General features: G+C 38.3%; 1 protein-coding gene across 1 annotated transcript; it reads right to left on the bottom strand.

Moving 5' to 3' along the window:
- Positions 1-573: 573 nt before the first annotated feature.
- LOC104840260 (chromosome unknown open reading frame, human C12orf40) lies at positions 574-19,488 on the bottom strand. Its single transcript, XM_010581085.1, has 14 exons — positions 19,466-19,488; positions 17,596-17,635; positions 15,355-15,490; positions 14,336-14,468; positions 13,768-13,834; positions 11,787-11,987; positions 8,441-8,547; positions 5,308-5,840; positions 5,002-5,074; positions 4,260-4,320; positions 3,627-3,693; positions 2,452-2,534; positions 1,210-1,822; positions 574-578 (listed from the first exon to the last, which is right to left on the bottom strand). The coding sequence occupies exons 1-14, from the start codon at positions 19,486-19,488 to the stop codon at positions 574-576; spliced, it is 2,142 nt and encodes a 713-aa protein (XP_010579387.1).
- Between the last annotated feature and the right edge of the window lie 292 nt (positions 19,489-19,780).

The raw sequence follows: 19,780 nt of genomic DNA, 5'->3' as shown, positions 1-19,780 counted from the left end.
GCTTCAAAAATAAAAGCTGGCAGGAAACACAGCCAATACTTTGATGATAAGAACAAAGAATGGTGACGAGTCTCCTCAGGGCTCAGTGACACACAGCCCTTCATCCACAAAACTTTTTATTAAAAAATGTAGAAATAAAAGAAACCAACCTGGTGGGAAAAAGGGCAGTGAATCTTTTAACAGCTATCTCCAAGGGAGAAAGCACAACATATTAACCTTACAAAAGCAAATCTCCTGCACTGTTTAAGGAGTAGTCTCCAGCATAGCTTTTGTCCAATCCCTGTTTGTAAAGAACAGGATCCCTGCACACAGCCAGCTGGCTAATGCCAGTGTATACACACACACACACACACACACACACATAAGATAGATATATAGATAGATAGATATGTAAGTAAAAGTGTATGGATATATAAGTAGAAGATGTCAGTAACAGAGTGAGTCTCCCCTTTACTAGGAACTTTTTTAGAAGGAAAGAATATAACTTAGAAACAATATTATCAGAAACTTTTATTTGTTGTGATTTATAGCTTCATACAGATACTGAAATGAAGAGGAAAGCATTTCAGATTTTCAATCTGCAGGCAAAATACAGAAACATAAAAGATTCGTCAGTATTAACAGCCAGAGAATGAATCAATAAATCTCCTATGGGAAGAAAATTAAGCATTTTTTTTTTTTGTGAAAATTAATAAATTAGTTGTTCTTAAATTACATTCTATTCTATGTGTGCAGATGTACATTTTCTGTTGTTTCCCATTTTTGTATTTAGTACAAACATATGGCAAAGGCTAGTTTGCCTGTTAAAATAGGTAAGAATCAGACAATAGTTCTGAACTAAGAGCCACATCAAATATGTTTTGAACTGAAACAATCTTTCCATTATTCAAGAGAAGCAAAGTCAATCCCAAACTACAGAATCCTATGGATATATGGTGGGAAAGCCAAGCAATTCCTAAGGTTTATATTTACTAGGCTATTGTAAAATCCTATGTTAACAGTTGGACATCTATACAAATCCATAGTTAGAGATAGCAGTAGGTAGATAGAAGTCCATAGTTAATAATAACTTAAGGCAAACAAACAGCCAAAAAACATTTTGTCTAACCAGGCTAGAAAAATCAAAATATGCCTGTTAAATGAAACACACTGAGAACAGGACAAAACTTCTGTATTCTTTACGTGCCATTCTAGCTGGTCACTGCTTACCTCCCTCCTTCAATATATCAACGTAGTTCCGCACCTCTAGAGTCCTTCTGCCAGCCAAACTCAGATACTCAGCTTCAGAAGAAAACGCCGCTATTCCTGCTGTGCTGCCCGTGCCCGCAGGCTGCAGCACCTCATGTGCTGGCATTTTGTGCCCTCCAGCGGTGCCTGCGGTGCTGGGCGGAGGGACCCCCCCTGGGCTGTGGGCAGAGGGGAGGGAGCTCCCACAGCTGCACACCCGCATGGAGCCACACTGGGTGGCAACATCCACTTTCTCTACTGCTGTTACAGAGCTCTCCGTCTGCGACCAAACTTCACACCTGGTACTGAGAGTGACACGCTCTCTTTTAAGGGCTGGGTGTAATGAGCTGCCCTCAGATGGGGCAGTGTGGTTTTCATTTTCCTCCTCTGTGGCACATAAAATAGACTCTTTCTCCCGAAGATGGTTTGCTTCGTCTCTAGTCAAAATACTGCTGGGCTGGAGAGGCATGGTTGTGGTGTGAGAGGTCTTGGGGGACTCTGTGCTTGCTGAGGCCGAGACTAGGCTGGCGTCGTTGATCTTCAGGGACTGTTCATTCAGATATTCCTTCTTTTTGACTGTGTCTTCTTCTTCAGACTGTTTGAACAGAAGTGTGTGAAAGCAACTGTTTAAACAGACTTGTGTGAATGCAACTGTTTAAATAGTTCAATAACTAAGGACTAAGTTAATGACTAGCTAATAACTAAGTTAATGAAATAAACAGAAAGGCCAGAACTGTCTGGTTTTGGTTGTTTGGGGTTTTTTTTCATTCTTTCTCCAAGGGTGCACTCCTGGCCTTTGTTGAAGAGAAGGTGAGTAAGGTAGACCTTTACTCTCACACAAAATTTATATTATTACATTGTGGCATTTTTGTGTTCAAGAATGGCTGAAAAACACACAGTGTGTCAAATCCTCCTGCCTTACAGGCATGTAATGTAAGGCAGATATACATCAACGAAGAACGCAGAAGCTTGCTTAGCACCTCCCCACAGTCATGTTACTGTAATTCTACAAGGCCTGTGTTATCAAGAGACCAGACCACACGTCTGTGAAACTACTTAGGAAAATTTACAGCTCAACATTTCTTGTCTTCCTCATGCATGAAGTTGCCTTGTACAAAACAAAACCATAAATAAGATTCCAGCTACATCCACCCTTAGATGCACTCAGGCATACAGATATCATTCAAATGAACCCCTGCAAACCTATAAAGGGGCAGTACCCACTGTGTCAGGACTAGAGCTGAAACAGCTCTCTGTCTGCCTTGGAGAGTAGCAGGGGGACTGACTGCTGAGTGAGGACTCCACATCTGAAAAAGGAGATGAAAAGGAAAGAAAGCTTACTCACCAGAAATTCCCCAAACATCCAACTCCCAAGTACAGCATACAGAACTAAACATTACTACTTCTGGTGCACTTTTAAGATACTTTTTAAAGAATAAATTGTTAGCAAGGTCAATCTAGTTCTTGGCAATAGCCAATTCTTTTCCTCTCAGGACAACACATCTTAACAGAAAGTGTGAAATGGGTGCCCCAAAGCTTCAGCTATGCTGTTAATCAGCAGCGTGCACCAGCAGCAGAACCGTGCTACCCAAAAGGATGAAGGACTCTGTAGAGCAAGGGCAGGGAGAGAACACAGCAAACCCCCTGCACATATTGGCTGCCATACAAGTTACATATTTTTTCTCTTGGAGGTCCTAGTGAGATCTTCTGCTCTGAAATGCAGCCAGCACAGCTGACCACTACAGCTACTGAGGAAGCAAAAAGGAGCTGACTCCCCTCTGTCCACATGTGGAATGACAGCATATAGTCTAGTGGAAGAGAATAAAGATTAGTAAAGACTGGACCAGTAAAATGGCACATGTCAAAAATCTAATGAAGATATTAATTAATACAGAAAACATGTCCAAGTTTTCTTCCAATCAGCTGAGGGCTGCAGGAATAGAAAGAAAGAAAATGACTGGCATTTACTTGGCAGTTTTACTATATGGTGATGTTAGTAAACTTGAGTTGTGGTGTTCAGATTAATACTCTTGACCTCTCTCATGGATATTTTTTTTTTTTTTTTTCAGCAGTTACCCCCTACTTTCAGACCTGGCTTTTCAGTTTAGGGGACAACTTTGGAGGAAATGGGACAATGAAAAATATGTGTGTAATACTCACCAGAGAGAAGTTAACCTGAATTTACCTCTTCAATGTAAAGCAAACAGAGATAGTTCTTAGTTACCTGGTAATGCTAGTCTTTATACAGCGCTGCATGAATCAAAAAATACAAGCCCTCATCAAATGTAACATCCTAAAAAGATCAAAACACTTCTTCCTGGCTTTAAAAGTAACTGTTTCAGTTTCACATGTAGAGAAAAATCTGATTTTTTAATTAATAAGGTATAAATGGTACTAACCCTTCTCCATCTCGTGAAGACTGGAACTCACTCCAAACTTATACTCTTTCTCTTGTGCTGTTGTGAACTTTTAAAAATGATTAAGTGTTAATAGTGAGGATTCAGCTGGATCAGCACCTCAGGTTACATGAGGAACATTCAGTTTCTGTATTACATAAAGGAGTCACTGCACTGTGCCGCAAATTATTTTAAGAGGTACAAAACCTCTGAGCAATACTGTATGTACCTGGGTGACTTCTATGGGCAAAATATCTAAAAGATTCCGTATATGTATACTGGCATAAAGCTCCTTTACAATACTGAAGTGTCCTGCATACAATGTCTGGGCACTGCCTCCAGAATCTGATCCTAAGGGTTAATGGGTAACTTACAAAACGTATTTATTTCAGGCATCAGCTTAGGTGTAAATCAAACCATGTAAATTATGGCCCTGAAAGGACTAACTGAACCACTTAACTAGAAGCTGTTCTTTCTGAATTCTTTATATAAACCATGATGGAAAAGAAGCTTCCACAGAAGTTAATTAAGTGAAGCTAAATTCAGTTTCTAAATGTTGTGGACATTCCTTCTACACCTCGAATGAATGGTGCAAACAGTAGGTTTGACAAAAAATATGTCTCTTTAAAAAGTTACCTCTTCAAATCCAAAGAGCTGCTTCTGTCTCCAGGCTGATTCTTGTGCAGACTCCACGTCACTGAGGGATGGAAACACAGAGTTCTCCGGTAAGTGATTTCCTCTCCTGTACTTTTATTTTCTTTCCAAATTAAAGTCATTACTGGTGACTTCTTTGTCTTCAATTTTTATTTTGTCTTCAGTAACCATGAAATGCTTCCCACTATTGAGATCATTAAACTTATTTCTGAACTTGAGATTTTACACCAAGAATCTGTTTTTCACAAAATTTACTTCTGTTGAAATGCAAAATGTAATATGAGAGATCACAGAAGATAGTGCTGCTTTGTAAAATGGAAGGTGCTATGGATTGGACCCTTTGATAAAACCATCTTTTGTAAAACACAGGGCACTTACTTACTTACTTACATATGCTAACTTTAGCCCAGACACTAACTTCCTCTGTAGTCAGTGGAAGGAGACAGGGTCTTTTAGAGGGCAAGTCAGAGCAACAGCTTAAATTCAGGGACTCAAAACTGTCCCATGAAGAAGTCTTTCTCTGTACTTACTATAGGCAGATGAACAATGGTATAAAGGGCTTACCCATGCATAAGTTTATTCACTACTGTTTACACTGGGAAAACACCAGACCTCAGTAATACTGTTTAGAATTTTGCCTTCATGTCCTATCAGCAGGATTTCTCGAATTCAGCAAGGTCTCTACAGTTATCACTAATGGATTGATAATTTCTACAGCACTCACCTTTTTGTTCTTGAATAGTTCTGCACATTCTCCTTTAAATTAATCTGCTGATCATGGTGATAAGCAAATGTCTCTAGAATAAAAAAGGAAACCTTGACTTTAAAATGCAATAGCATAAACTCAATTTGAAAACAAATGCTTCTGTCAATTTTTAAAACTAATTTAAATAATTGGATTTAAAATTAAATTACTGCATTCTGAAGATTCATTATATGTTTTTGTTCAGGGAAGATATATCTCTGGTTATAAAACCTTTAAAAGGAGAATAAAACCCAGAATATATGTTCTTAAAATATTGTCACGCACCAATTTTTTCAAGGTTTGCTGTTTTTTCTTTCTTTTCAGAAGGTATGAAGTAGTGCTGCCCCTCATGAGAGTCCTGCAGGTGGGTTTTATGAAGTTCACTGGTTTTCTTGTAGCTTGCATTTGAGGCATTGTTACTTTTAAGTAAAACCTGTTCTGGAGCTGTGAAAATGCCTTCAAGGTGTCTATCTACAGAACTTTTTTTTGCATTCATTGCAGAATAATCCTCTCTACTATAATAAGGATAATTTCTGTTGGTCATTTGATTTCTATCATCAGGATCAATGAAAAAAATGGCAGTACTGCTTTGATTAACAACAGGATTAAAATGCTTTGTGGAAGGATTATTATAGGTTAGTTGGCTCTCATCTTCAAACAGTGCCAGAAAGGAAAAATCACTTCCATCTTCGGGAGGTTTCAGTTCTGCAGTTTCTTTCACAACATCAAACAATGGTTCTTTCATTCCTTCACTGTTTTCTGATTCATTACTGGTCATTATCACTGGATATTTCCTGGCAGAATTCATATAGTCTAGCCTGGAGATGGAGGATGAGGTGGAAGGGGGGTTAGAAAAGAAAAAATAGTTTGCTCAGTACATAAATAAGCAAAATACTAACTGCTAAAACAACAAATTATGATAACTTGGTGATAAAAGTCTCAAAGACTTTACTGCTCATCACACTTGCTTTTGTCCCAAATGTACATTACTTCAACTGAAAAAAGTGTTCTGTATTTTATTTCCACTTTATAGTAAGGTTGATTTAAAAGGAGTTCTGTTTCATGATGTCTCCAAACATACCAAGCCATGGAGCACACCCCTGAGTAGGGAACTGTGATTTATAAAATCAGCCACAGTATGTCACTGCTGCTCCACCAGCTGACCAAAGAAGGCCACTTTGGGGGAAAAAAAAAGAAAAAGAGGAAAATGGCTTCTTCCTTCATAAAAATAGTTTGTTCTTCGAGACTACAGTTCGCTCCTATAAGCCCATAAGCAGCTCTGTGTACTCCTTAATTCCTGGTCTTTTAGCAAGTGACTGCCATTTGTACTTGGGTTCATTAATCCTAATTCAGCACAGAATTTTTCTATTTCACTGTCAGGAGGCCCATCAGACATTTTCTTTTGCCCATACTTCCCTACCCCACTTCTGATAGTAGTGGTTTTGATATCATATCATGCTAGCATCCTTAGCATGAAAGCTATCATGTTTTCACTTACTTGGCTCTTAATCTAACATTTTCACTGCTTTTTTCTAGGCTTGATCTGCTGACTGACCTTTCAGAAAATCTGAGCAACAAGTTGAGAGGCTTCTGAAGCACAGATAATTGGCAAAAAGGCAGCCATTCAAAAAAGAATGCTCTTTCTTTAAAAACTTTTGAGCAATGCTATCAATGGAACTTGAAAACTGAAATGTAGTACAGAAAGCTCTTACTGGAGAAAAATTCTATAATGTTTTGATCAGCAAATACTTGGAACTGGATAAAGAGCCTAGAGAAGTTAAATGAGAAAGTAGTGTCCTCTACTTACAGAAAGCTCACCAGAACAGTTTTAAAAGGCTAAACACACTGGAGTCTGTTTCTCAAGAAACCTGGATAGATCTACATGAGGAAGGTAAAACCATTTTGTGAAGCAATTCAGAGGCTTCTTCTTCACTCCAGCTGAACATTTTGTAATGATAAATAAAAGTTAGTAGTAGATGAGGAAATAAGACATCTAAAATTTTTAGTTAATATTTAATGATCTTGAGGCACCACAGCTCTCAGACGTATGCACATCGATTACCTCATCAGTGTATTACAATTACATTAAACAATTGTATAAGTTTATACTCTACTTTTCATGTACAGCAAAAGAAACTCCCTTCCCAGAAGAACTGCCAGCTCTTGAGGTCTGAGAATTTATGGCTACAATGGGTGAAAACAAAACAAGGATGATATAGAAAGAAATGGATTTGAAGGAAAGATGGAAATGAGATGTTAGTGAGCCATGAATGGGCAGAGGACTAAGGGAGGTGCCATAAGTACATGAGTGCAGGCCTGAGGGCCTGTGGAGAAATGAAAGGGGAGACGTAGGTGAGATAACCTTATGTAGGGCTTTAATGTAAAGCTATTCATTGGGAATTCACCAAGATATACAGCAAGGTGAATGTTATCCTCATTTTAGGTTTTGCTGGAGAAAGCCGGGAGAAGCTGGGAGAAGAGAGAAAGAGAAAGTTAAGGTGGCTAAGACTGGAAACTGATGTGTTCATCTAGTTATCATGTGGTCAGTGAGCTTATCAGTCACTTGACTCCCCAGGCAAACAGGCTGTAGGTATTTCAGGAAGAGCAAAATAATATATGGCCTTTTTATGGCTCTATCCAGCCAAAGCTAGGGACTGACAGGAACTTTCAACCAGATGGCAGACTTACAGAATAAAAAAAATATATATAAAGATTAGCCCTTTAAGACCTCTAGATCCAAGGGAAGAGCCACTGGAAAGAAATTGAAATAAAATGTTCAGTATAAATGAGTCTGGAGCTAAACCCCCTGTGATTAAAAAGATTTTTAATCAGTGCTTACAAAAAGAAATATATTCTAGATTTCTATCCATTCTTTTAAAAAGAAAATGTATATTCTCATAAAAGTATTACTGAACCAATTCTAAAAAAAAAAAAAAAAAAGCTATAGTAGGATCACATATGAACATATGAAAGAGAAGGAAAGAAAATGCTTTGTTCCTGGAATCCCAAATGTAAACAATGTAGGTGAAGTTGCTCAATTGCTGCAGCATCAAGGTCATCAGAAAAGCACTTGCAACAGTGACCGGAACTAATGAAAGCTGGGGCAGCTACCCCCCCTGCGGCCTCTTAGTAAATCTATGCTTCTCAGGTGGGGTGAATTCAGTAACACCATCATGTTTGTGATGTTGCAAAAAATAGATCATGGCTCCAAGTGCCTACCTAAAATTAACATTTTTCTGCCTTTCAACAAATTTAAATATCTTGGTACGTTCAGTCTTTCCATTTAATTTCAATTTATATTTGAAAAGCACCAAAAATCAGTGAAAAATTAAGTAGCAATTAGCTTCATATTATCTTAGTATTTTTCTTACTTAAACTTGATTGTTATTTCTCTCTTTAAGGTAAAATCACTGCCTACCTATGCAATGGCTTAAACAGTTCCTGAGGCACTGTACCAGACTTCCTGAAAATACACTGGCTTAGAGGTTTTGTAATCCAAGAGTCTTGATCAGAACTATTTTCTGGCTGAGAAAACAGAGGCAGCTGTCAAACTCTGAATATATATAATAGTTACAGTGTTTAAAACTTTCAAGTTGGGCTTGCAAACAATATACATGTTTTCCCACTATTTTTACTTCTGTTTATCTTTACAGTAGAAGCCCAAACCTCCTTACATCCTGAATTCTGTATAACTCATACTTTTCCATATTTGCATATCACTATTAATATGTAAAATGTCCTTTTAGCACCCCATCGTCCCATAGTATGAACAAGCTTGATAGACTGTAACAAGCTGACTGTTCCACTGAAGATCACATAATTATAGAAAGCTGTTGTCTGGAAGGGACCTCAAGAGGTATCTAGCCCAACCTGCTCAAAGTAGGGCCAGCTTCAACCTTATACCAGATTGTTCAGGACTGAGATTCCACAAACTTTGGATGGCCTCTTCTGGTGCTTAGCTACTTTTGTGACAATATTTTTTCCTATATGAACAGAATTTCCATTGTTGAAACTTGAAACTTTTACTTCTTGCCATTTCACTCTGTACCTCTGGCTCTGTCCTGTCTGTAACTGTTTAGACTGTGGAAGACAGCAGTTAGTTCACCCCACACCCCCATAGCCTTCTCTTTCCCAGGCTATGAAAACCCTCTTCATTCAGTGTCTCCACATGCATCATGTGCTGCAACCTCCTAACAATTTTTGTGGCCCTTCTTTGGCCTTGCTACAGTTTTTTGATCTCTCTCTTATACAGGGTGTCCCAAAACTGGACACAGTATTTCAGATGTGTTCTCACATACGCTGTGCAGAGGGAAATAATCACTTGCCTTTGACTGCTGGGTATGCTCTTTCTTATACAGCCCTCTACGCAGTTGGCCTTCACTGCTACAAGGGCACACTGCTGACTCATGTACAACTTGTTGTCCACCAGCACCCTCAGGTCCTTCTCTGCAAAATTGCTGCCTACTCAGTTGGTCCCCACCTGCATTGATGCGTGGCATTATTTCTCCCAAGGTGCAGGGCTTTGCATTTCTCTGTGTTAAACCCTATGAAGTTCCCGGTGACCTTCTGCTTGTCAAGATCCCTCTGAGTAGCAGCCCTGCTACTGTAATGATCTCTCTGCCAATTTGGTGTCATTCATGACCTGTTGAGGTGCTGAGGGTGCATTCTGTCCCAATGTCCAACTCTCTAATGAAGATGTACCTGACTTAGAATTAATGTCTGGAGATCCCTGCTATTACTGACCTCTTGCCGATTAGACTTTAGCTGACAGACAACTACTTTGAGCATGATGGTAACAGCCAGTTTTTTACCCATCTTATTGTCCACTCATCTGGTTCATACCTCCCCACTTTGGCTACTAGGATCACATGGAAAATCTTGTCAAAAGCCTTCCTAAAGTCAAGGTAAACAATATCTGCTGCTCTCCCTTATTCATAGAGCTAGTAATTTCATCACAGAAGGCAATCAGGTTCATCAGGCATGGTATGGCCTTGGTAAATCTATGATGGCTGTTCCCAGTCACCTTCTTGTTCTTCATGTACCATGGAACTGCCTCTGGGAGGCCTAGCTTCATAATCCTTTCAGGGACAAAGGCAAGATGATATTCCCCCAGATCACGCTGTTTTTGCAGATGGGCTTAACATTTGTCCATTTCTTGTCACTGAGAAGCTTTCACCATAGAAAGCTGAGGAGCTGATCACCACAGTCTTTCGAAGATGACAGACATCTGCCCTGCAGTGATGTCTTAGGAAAAATTACTTTACTGAAAGGGTTGTCAGGCATTGGAACAGGCTGCCCAGGGAAGGGGTTGAGTCACCATCCCTGGAGGTATTCTAAAAGTGCGTAGACAAGGCACTTCAGGACATGGTTTAGTGGCCATGGTTGACGGTTGGACTCAATGATCTTAAAGGTCTTTTCCAACCTAAATGATTCTTTGATTCTATGATTCTGTCATCTAACTCCCTCAATATAGTTGGATGCACCCTGTCCAGTCCCATCTATTTCTTTATGTCCAGGTTACTAAGGATTCCCTAACTTGTTCCTTCACTACTGTTTTGTACCACTCTCCCCAAAACTCTCTACTGAGCTTGAAGATGTGCCAAAGAACAGACTTTGTCAGAAAAGCCTGAAGCAAAGTAGGTCTCGAGTGCCTCAGACTTCTCCATGTCCTTTGTCACTAGGTCTCAACTCTATCTAGCAGTGGACAGCATTTTCCTTGGTTTCCTTTTGCTGATGACATACCTATAGAAGTCCTTCTTGCTGCCCTTCTCATCCCTTCTGAGTTTCAGTTCTGACCATCCTAATGCCACCCCTCCAAGCTCAGGGGATGCTTCTGTATTCTTCCTGGGCTGTCCGTCCTTCCCTCCACACTTCCTTTTTGCATTTGAGCTCTGTCAGGAGTTCCCTGATTCAGCCAAACTGGCCTCCAGGACCTACTCATTCTCTTGCACATTGAGGTGGACTGTCCTTGTGTTTTGAAAACACCTTTCTTGGGCTCCTTTGTCCTTTAGGTCAGTTTCCTGTGGGTTTCTGCCTACTCCTTCCATGAACAATGCAACATTTGCCCTTCTGAAGCCCTGAAGTACTCCTTCCGCACTTAGGTCAAGACTTTAAAATACCACTGGTGATACATATAGAATTTGGTTTATTATTTTCAATAAATAATATATTTTCTAAAAATAAAGCATATTATATTTGCTCTTACTTTTCTAAGGATGATTCTTTTAAGAACCTCAAAGTGAACAAAAAGAAAAAAATAGTAACATGCATCAGAAGAAATAACTTTCAATCATTTCTTAAACTTAACTTGAATTAAACAGCAGGCTTTTCTCAATCCCTTTAGGAGCATTGAGAATACTGTAAGAACTGTGTTTCCCACTGAGACACTACATCATTACAAATTAGGTCACAGTGATCACCTGGGATCATACAATACCCAGTTATACTAATTATACATTTAAGAAAGCTGTATTTATAACTAATACATTTAAGCTTTCTTTAACCAACTTTACAAGCAAGAAACAAAAGAAAGCCAGTGGTATGTGACTAACTCTCTTTCTGCAGATATCAGTGATACTGAGCTCAGTGAACAAAAGCTCAAGTTAAACATATTTCATAGCAATTAAACAAATATATTTGTAAATATGGAATATTCCTTGCCAGCCTACAAGAAATGTTGATCATTCATAATTGTCTTTACTATTACACTAATTCTACACCCCAAATAAATGAAAGTTAGTTTAAAATAATTCTGTGGAAATGACCTGGTTTTGCAGCTTCTCTTCATATGTCTGTTCCCAAGTGTTGCCCATTAGGTTTGTGTTGAAATTTTCTTCCGAAAATTGTGTACAGTTAGAGGACCAAAAAACAGAAGACGACAATGGACAGACATCAAAAGCTCTTGCTATGTTGTCTTCATGTTCCATACTAGAGTCAGCATACATTAATTCTGTTACATGTGATAACTAGACAAAATATAGCAAAGAAACATTTATTTATCTAAAACTGTTTTGTTGTAAGCATAAAGTTCAAAGTAATCAAACCTTTCTATATCTTTTACATCTCTGCACATATACCACATGCAAGAGAAAATTTTCATGTATTCTGATATGATTTTTTCATGAAAAACATAGGGTAATAAGGGCTTATTTCAGGGAAACACAGAAGTACCTACTTAAGTTGAAGCATGCACACAAATGTTATCATGAGGAAAGATAGGTATAAATACATTTTTAGCTTTAGATGTGTAGGTAAATGATCTGCTGACTTGGTTCTTAAGTAGTAAAATGAAGAATATTTTACTCCATTGAGCAGAGAGCTCCAGCATGTTGTGATACTAACAATGCTATATCAAGCAGATCAGAACACAAGGAGAAATTTGAAGGCAAAGCTCATGAAATGTCACTGTATCCATAGCTACATGGAAGTAATGCCTGTAATCCAGCTTATCAAGCGACAGAAGCACAAACTACTAATGGAGTGCAAAAGTCTTGTACATTAATTGCACAAAATCTTCGTACCACAAAACTGTAAGTTTCCAGAAAGCTGAAAATTATGAATTGTATAGCCCCTCTTTCTGTTTAATAAAGTGAATACATCTTAATTACTTAAATTGGATATACTTCAATTTACAAAGATTTTAAAAACAGTTCTTTGCAACATACAGGCCTTAGACTTTATTTTTTGATCCATACATTAAATTAGATTTCTGGATGTGCAATACTGCATTATCATGTGTTTTGACGAACTGGTATAAATCTGTCCATACAAGGGAAGGTTGAAGACAAACTTAGCTATCATTTTGATCCATTATTTCTGGCCACACTAAATCTGAAATATGTCCTCTCTGTCTTCAAGAAACAGATGAAAAAGAGTCATAAGGGAAGGCTGACTTAATGCAATATCCAAGAAAGTAGTGGCAGCTCACGTGATCTTGGCTAAAACACATTAGACAGGTAAACTTTTCACTCATACTAAGTAATTCTTCCTGACTCAAAAGAAAGGAACTTCTAACACTAGAAAAACATCTGTCTCTCTCACTCTAGGAAAAGATGCTTTGGCAACATGAATGGGCCAAGAACATACAGAACAATACTGTGCAAGCATCTTTTCCTCAGAGTCCTATCTGATACAAACAGCCGGAGTCAGTGGAGCTATATTATCAAGCAAGTCTGAGTAACGTAAACTAACTGTCTTCTAACAGATTTACTAACTTTTTGTTGTTGTTGTTTAGTTGGGTTTTTATGCAACAGTGGAATGGGTCATTAAAAAAAAGCCTAAATTCCATCTAGAGAATGTTTTTCACTGCAACCTCAGTGAGTGTACGAACTTCCCAGTTGTATCCACTGAGACTTGTACTTAAGTTCCTGTAAAGACTCACTTTTGTCTATGCTTCTCACATTTCATCATTTCACATTTCTGCATATTGTTTTTAATTTACCTGCTGTTGGCTTCAGTCTCTTTCCCATAATCTCTGTCCTTTGTGACTAGCTTAGAGCACAGATATTCTTAAGTATTTTAGAAAATGCCTAAAACAAGGTGAGCTTTTCAAGAAATATGTAAGAAATAGCATGAACAAATATAAAATATGATTGGCAAATAACATATCAATATAGCCTTAAAGAGGAAGACTTCACATGTTTCAGTATCCATGAGATTTGGTCACTCTTTGAAAAATCACTTAAAAATACAGTCATTGCTGCACATTTTTAGCTTTACATCGGTGAGAACAATAAACTTACTTACGTTATTCTGGTATTTTACTTTCTCTGAGAGATGCTGCCTTCTGCTGTCCAATACTTGCTTTTGTAACCTTGTAAAATGAATAAAAACAGCCTATGAAATACAAGATATAAGATTTATAAGATCAAAAACATTCTGAGTATTAATTTCAAAATAATTTAAGAATATTTTTCCACACATCCTAAGAAGGCCTGATTCTTAAGCAGTTATGAGCAGCCAGTGTGTGTGGCAGTCACTTTAGAGGGTCTGAAGTTGGATAGGAAAACTGTGTAAGTGGAAAATGCTGTTTGAATACCCTGCTCTGTGAGATAAACTTAGTGTATGTACCTGACATGAGTAAAGAAACATTTTTTCTTTTTTTAAATCTCTCAGCTTCATGTACAGTTTTTTATTTAGAATACATTTATTTAATCTCTCATAGTGTCACTGGAATGCCAGGAGTGATTGTGAAACTTCTTCATCTTATAATCATATATTTATGTTTACTTAATACCCCAAATATAAGACCATCATGAAATAACTTTTCCAGAACTTCATTATAGCTTAACTACTGCCTACTTTATACAAGTACCTGTTCTGGATGTCATCTAAGTTTGACCTATGTTGCGTACGTAGTGGTGACACAGGAAGCTCAATGTTGTGCCTCTTAACGGGTATTTTTACATCTTCAGTGATATCAATGTGGACTGGCTTCCTCAGGTTCTCTGCAATGAAAGTATTTGGAATGTCAGTGCTGGGCTTGGAGAAAGTTTTGAGCTTCCTGAATTTTCATTAGAGTACAAAAGCTGTTGGTTTAGGTTTCTTAATACATTTAAAGCCACATTTTTTGCTTCTTTTGTTACTAGCAATGCAAGAGCTCTATTCTAAATGGCATTATAGTATAAAATTATCTATGGTCAGCTTCTGTGTGTAGACAGGCTCTGTTGCCCTCCTCAGTCACTTTCTAATCTTCCTGAGCATAGGACAACAAATTCTCCACAATCTGGTTTATGAATATGTCACAGAGATAAGTATCATAGAATCATAGAATCTTTTAGGTTGGAAAAGACCTTTAAGATCATTGAGTCCAACCGTTAACCTAACACTGCCAAGTGCATCACTAAACCATGTCCCTAAGCCCCACATCTACATGTGAAGAGTTGGAACTCAAGTTATAGAGATGTTTTTTTAGGAGCTTAATGATGGATTTTAAGAAAGATACTCTGGGTAGAACTGACAGACTATTCCAAATGCCCCCCAAAAGTTATGAAAGAGGAAGTGGAATACAAATGGACCCATTCAATGGCAAAGGGTAAAAGAAATGGATGTAGGGTAAAATTAATGAATGGAAGGAGGAGGGTGCATAAGTGTAGAAGGCTTTAAAGGTGAAGTAGGCAGTAGGCAAGGTGACTTGATTCCTCTTATGTCCTGACTTTTTATTCAATCATAGTTTTTGTATTTACTTAAAATTTTTTATTTTAAAAATAAAGCAACACTTATTTGAGCATTAAGTTATAAGCAGAAGAACAAGAACTAAAATAATAGCAGTAATAGTTAAGGATAACTGATTCTGTTAACTGTGAAGTCAGAACACTGTTACACTAAACTCACCGGTGTTGTCTTTTTTGGTTGATATCTGGTTAACAACATATAGATTGAGGAGATCTAAACTGACTGCTGAACTTTTAGGAGATGATACTCCCACAAGCTTCATCTTTGATTTAAGTTTCTTCTTTTCAAAAAATTCCTAATTTTTTAAAAGAGAGAATAAGTTTTTGACAGAAGCTTCAACAACACGTTAGCAGCGTATATAATTCTTTTGAACTTAGCATGCAAGACTTAGTAAACAATTCCTAATAATAAAAACACATGATTAAATCTCTCTGAATTCTCACACCCTGCCTACTGTTATTTAGTTTATTTTTATTGCCTTGAAAAGGACTGCAAGTATAATTTGCTTATCGTCAAAATAAACCACTGTTCTCTTGATGCCAAAAATTTAGTCCTTAAACACTCATGCCTCAAACTTTGCCTATGATAATTAAAAATATTTCTTTAAAATAAAAGACATACCAAAACGCTGCAAGGAAAAAGTCCTTAAAAAATTTAAACTCAGGCTTTTTAGGCAGCTTATAAACTAGTAGGCAAGTAAATCACCAAGATTAAATACACACAGCCATCTATAATGACACAAAGAGTTTATTGTTCTCCAAATTTGTCTTTCTCAACATAGAAAATAGTCTTGTGACAAAAAAAAAAAAAAAAGAGAAAAAAGTAAAGAAGAAAAATCTCTAAGACTGGGACTTCAGAAAGGCTTTTTGATGCAAGGAATAAGAAGAGATATGACTGACACTTCGAGTATATCAGGCAGATATTTCTGGAAAATTTAGGAAACAAAAATCTCAATTTTGTAGGAGACTATTAATAATTGTCCTAAAATTATTAGCATCAAGCACAGCACATGAATAAATAAAACCAGTATGATTTCTTTATTTTAACCACAAGAAGGATATTGAAAACTGAAGGCAATGCCAAAACACAAAATAGCATTGGCTTTTCTTCTGAAATGTAATTCCTCTCATGATTGCAGGTTATATGTAACTAATATACCCAACATGTTCATTGGTAACTATTTTCCAGTATAATTTATTGTATCACAATCTTTAGCTTTCTAGGATGTTATCATCTATGGAAAATACCTGTTCTTCAGTTAGGAAGAGTATCAGCAATAAAGTAAATTCAGCTTGTGTACTAATTAATACTTCAAAATTTGTATTGCTTTGGAGTCCACACTCCCAAAATGTATCCATGTCACTTCAATGTCCCAGCTATTTTCTTCCCGTCACCTCTAAATTACTAAATTACTATTAAATGTGTAATAGCAATTACAAAATTACCACTGTGTTTAGTTATTTAGTAATTTAGTACTAAATTACTAAACACAATCCTGTCTTGGATCCTTTCCTGTTTTCTCTCCTCCACTGAAGCAAATTACACAGTTGTAATGTAAATTATGTGGCTTAGACCAATAAATCCCTGAGAAAACAGGTATTTTGAGAACTCACAAGCCTCCAGGAGACTGGGAAAGCGAGGGAGACAACAAGCTGCTCAGTGCTCCCACATTCCCTTAGGCAAAGGTTTTCATTTCAGAGATTGTCTCCATACTGTCAGCCTGTTTTTCCTCCTCCTCTATATGCCAATGCATCTGCTCTGCGCATTGTAGGGTACTAGCTTTGGTGGTGGAGCTTCCCTGTACTGCCTCTTTTTTCCCTGCTGCTGAGGAGTAAACTGACCTCTCTTACTATGGTTCTAACTATTTTCTCTTACTGTTTTCTTTCTTCCCTGTTTGAAATGTCTTCTGCTATGCCAGGGATAAATTTGATTCTATTATTTCACTTTCAGATTCAAAATACAAATAAGTTGGCCTACTTTTGCAAATGCCAGAATAAAGTACTTCAATGAGCCTAACATTCTTTTATGTAGCCCAGAAAAATAGCTGTGTATATGTGTGTTAGGCTAGCTGACCACGTGGTTGTCACTGTGAGGCTTCAAGCAATCCCATGTGTCAGCACATACCAACAAAATATAGTAACAGAAGTAATTCAGTAAAACTTAAATTGGGCACATTCATTCATTCATGCCTTCTCCTACTCCCTCCTCTTCCTGCTGGAATTCAGTGTAGTAAACCTAAAGACTTCTGCCCTAAAAGCTACTTGCAGTCAGGCAAACACATTACAACTGTTATGCTAGAGTTTTGAGTCTCACTCCAAATGCTTTGAAAGTTTTTCCTAAGTGAATCAATTAAAGCATTTATGTAACAATATAAAATCCAAGATAGCTAGAACTGTTTACCTTTTGCTTTCTTCTTTCCTGCTTTAATATGATTCTGCTCCTGAAAGAGGCGAGTAATTATTTTTTTAATTGTAAAACTATAATCTTGAGTCATGGCCTGAATTTCTTTCTCATCAACGGTATTGAGAATTTAGGACACAAATGTTATGTTATGTTATGTTATAATGGATCAAACCCTCAGGTAGTAAAGTCAACATATCTCTGTTGAAGTGCCTTTGACTGATTCTGGTTTACTCAGGCAAGGATAGGACCACATTCCATCTTAGGGCTACCAAATACATTGAACATTCTGAAGGAAAAGCTTTTAGGTATTTGATCTGTAATGCAGCATTTCATCAATTCTTAATTTCTTAAAACATTATGAGAAATCTTTGTCAATATATTAATTTCTCCTAATTTTCTTTGTCATGCTGCAACATAGTTATAAAACCATATTAGCAAAGAAAACAAAGCAGCACAGTACAAGTTTCTACCTTATGGGACTTTACAGAATATTGTGAACATTTTGTAAAAAAGGTAAGAAAAATAGATTGTCACTACAAGTTTTATAAATCTGCTGTTGTTTGTGCAATATAGGAGACAGTTACACCTTAAACTACATATCTCACTTGTTAAACATAGTCTTAAATGAATTGCCTACAGGACATGGTGCATAAAATTGGAGCTCTGGGTCACTGCTGTGAGCAGTGTGAGCATGGCTGCAATCCTTGGGTCAGTAAGATTAGGACATTTTTAGGGGAGTTAGAAATATGAAGTATCCCCTTGGAATTACATTTTTTTCTTTTTTTTTTTTTTTTAATTGTGCTGAAAGTTAGAATGCACTTTCTAAACATATGCACATAATATTTACCCTAGCAGTGGGTAGAAGCCCCAGTAATGGATAGTTTTCCTGACAACTAAAATGCAAATCCCAGACTCAGGCGAGGAATCCTGACAGATAATTAACAGCAGCAGAAAGCAGCAGGGTGATTTGCTATTTGCTAAGTGAGTGCAATACTCCTACACACTGCTTTTTCTTCCAGACAGAATAGTATGATAGACAGGTGTTTAGAACAAAGTTAGTGGATTTTTTTTTTTTTTTCCCAAACTGAAGCTGTCCCTTTCCCTGCTTCACATAGGCAACTTTCAGAAACCTCATTTTGCTGGGAAGACTTCCAGATGGATGTGGCATTCTTTTAGTTTGATTCTGCATAGAATTAGGATGATTATAAAGCTGTGTTTAGTAAAGCTGCTTTCAAATGGCTGACAAAATCTGTGGGGTTTAAATTTCTAGTAGGCAGGCAGATGGCACAGCACCTAAAGAAACTGAATATCATCCTTTTTTTTTAACATTACAACTCAGTTGGTGATTATTTTACTATTTCAGTGAATCTCAGTTAACTATACATCTTTCTCCCCAAATTGTAATCACTGCCATTCACGAGGGCATGAGGAAAGGCCTAGGCAGGAGAGCCTCACCCAGCCCCAGCCTGCAGAGAGATATTAGGCCCAAACGCGAGCCACCCTGCCTGGTGTGGGGAGGCACCTGCGTCTCCTCACACAGTCTGGCTCACGAGGGGACATGGGGGCTGTCACACACACCATGGCCTGCTGGTCTGTGAGGGGACACCAGGGGTCTTACACACACCATGGCACTACTGGTCTGTCAAGAGACACTGGGGCTGTCACACGCACCATGGCTGTGGCCTGGTCTGTGAGGGGACACCAGGGATGTCACACCCACCATGGCCGTCACACCCACCATGGCCGTGCCCAGCCTGTGAGGGGACACTGGGGGGCTGTCACACGCACCATGGCTGTGCCTGGTCTGTGAGGGGATGCTGGCTCAGCATGGAGCCATTTCTAGCAGCCTTTGAAGAGTTTCACTCACCGGCTGCCACCAACCCAGTTCATTTTCTGCTGCTGAAGAAGGAGGGAGGGTTGCTGTGTGTGGTGCTGGGGATGGAGAGGGGAGGCAATGGCCACCACAGGGATGGTTTGCCACCTCCGTGCAGGGCCTCCTCCTCCCTGGGAGTGCCAGGGCAGCTGCTCTCCATGCCACCAGGCTGCCCAGTGCTGGCAGAGACAAGGGAGAGGGTGGTACAGGGACAGTCAGCAAAAGGAGGATGCAGAAAGCCAAGCGGGGCAGGCTAATGGGGAGGAGGCAATGCTCTTGTTGCTGCCACCCTTCCTCTACCACTGGCAT

The sequence above is a fragment of the Haliaeetus leucocephalus genome, unplaced genomic scaffold (genome assembly GCF_000737465.1).
Source record: "Haliaeetus leucocephalus isolate CR32 unplaced genomic scaffold, Haliaeetus_leucocephalus-4.0 Scaffold751, whole genome shotgun sequence".
Taxonomy (NCBI): domain Eukaryota; kingdom Metazoa; phylum Chordata; class Aves; order Accipitriformes; family Accipitridae; genus Haliaeetus; species Haliaeetus leucocephalus.
This window is presented reverse-complemented; position numbering and strand designations above follow the sequence as displayed.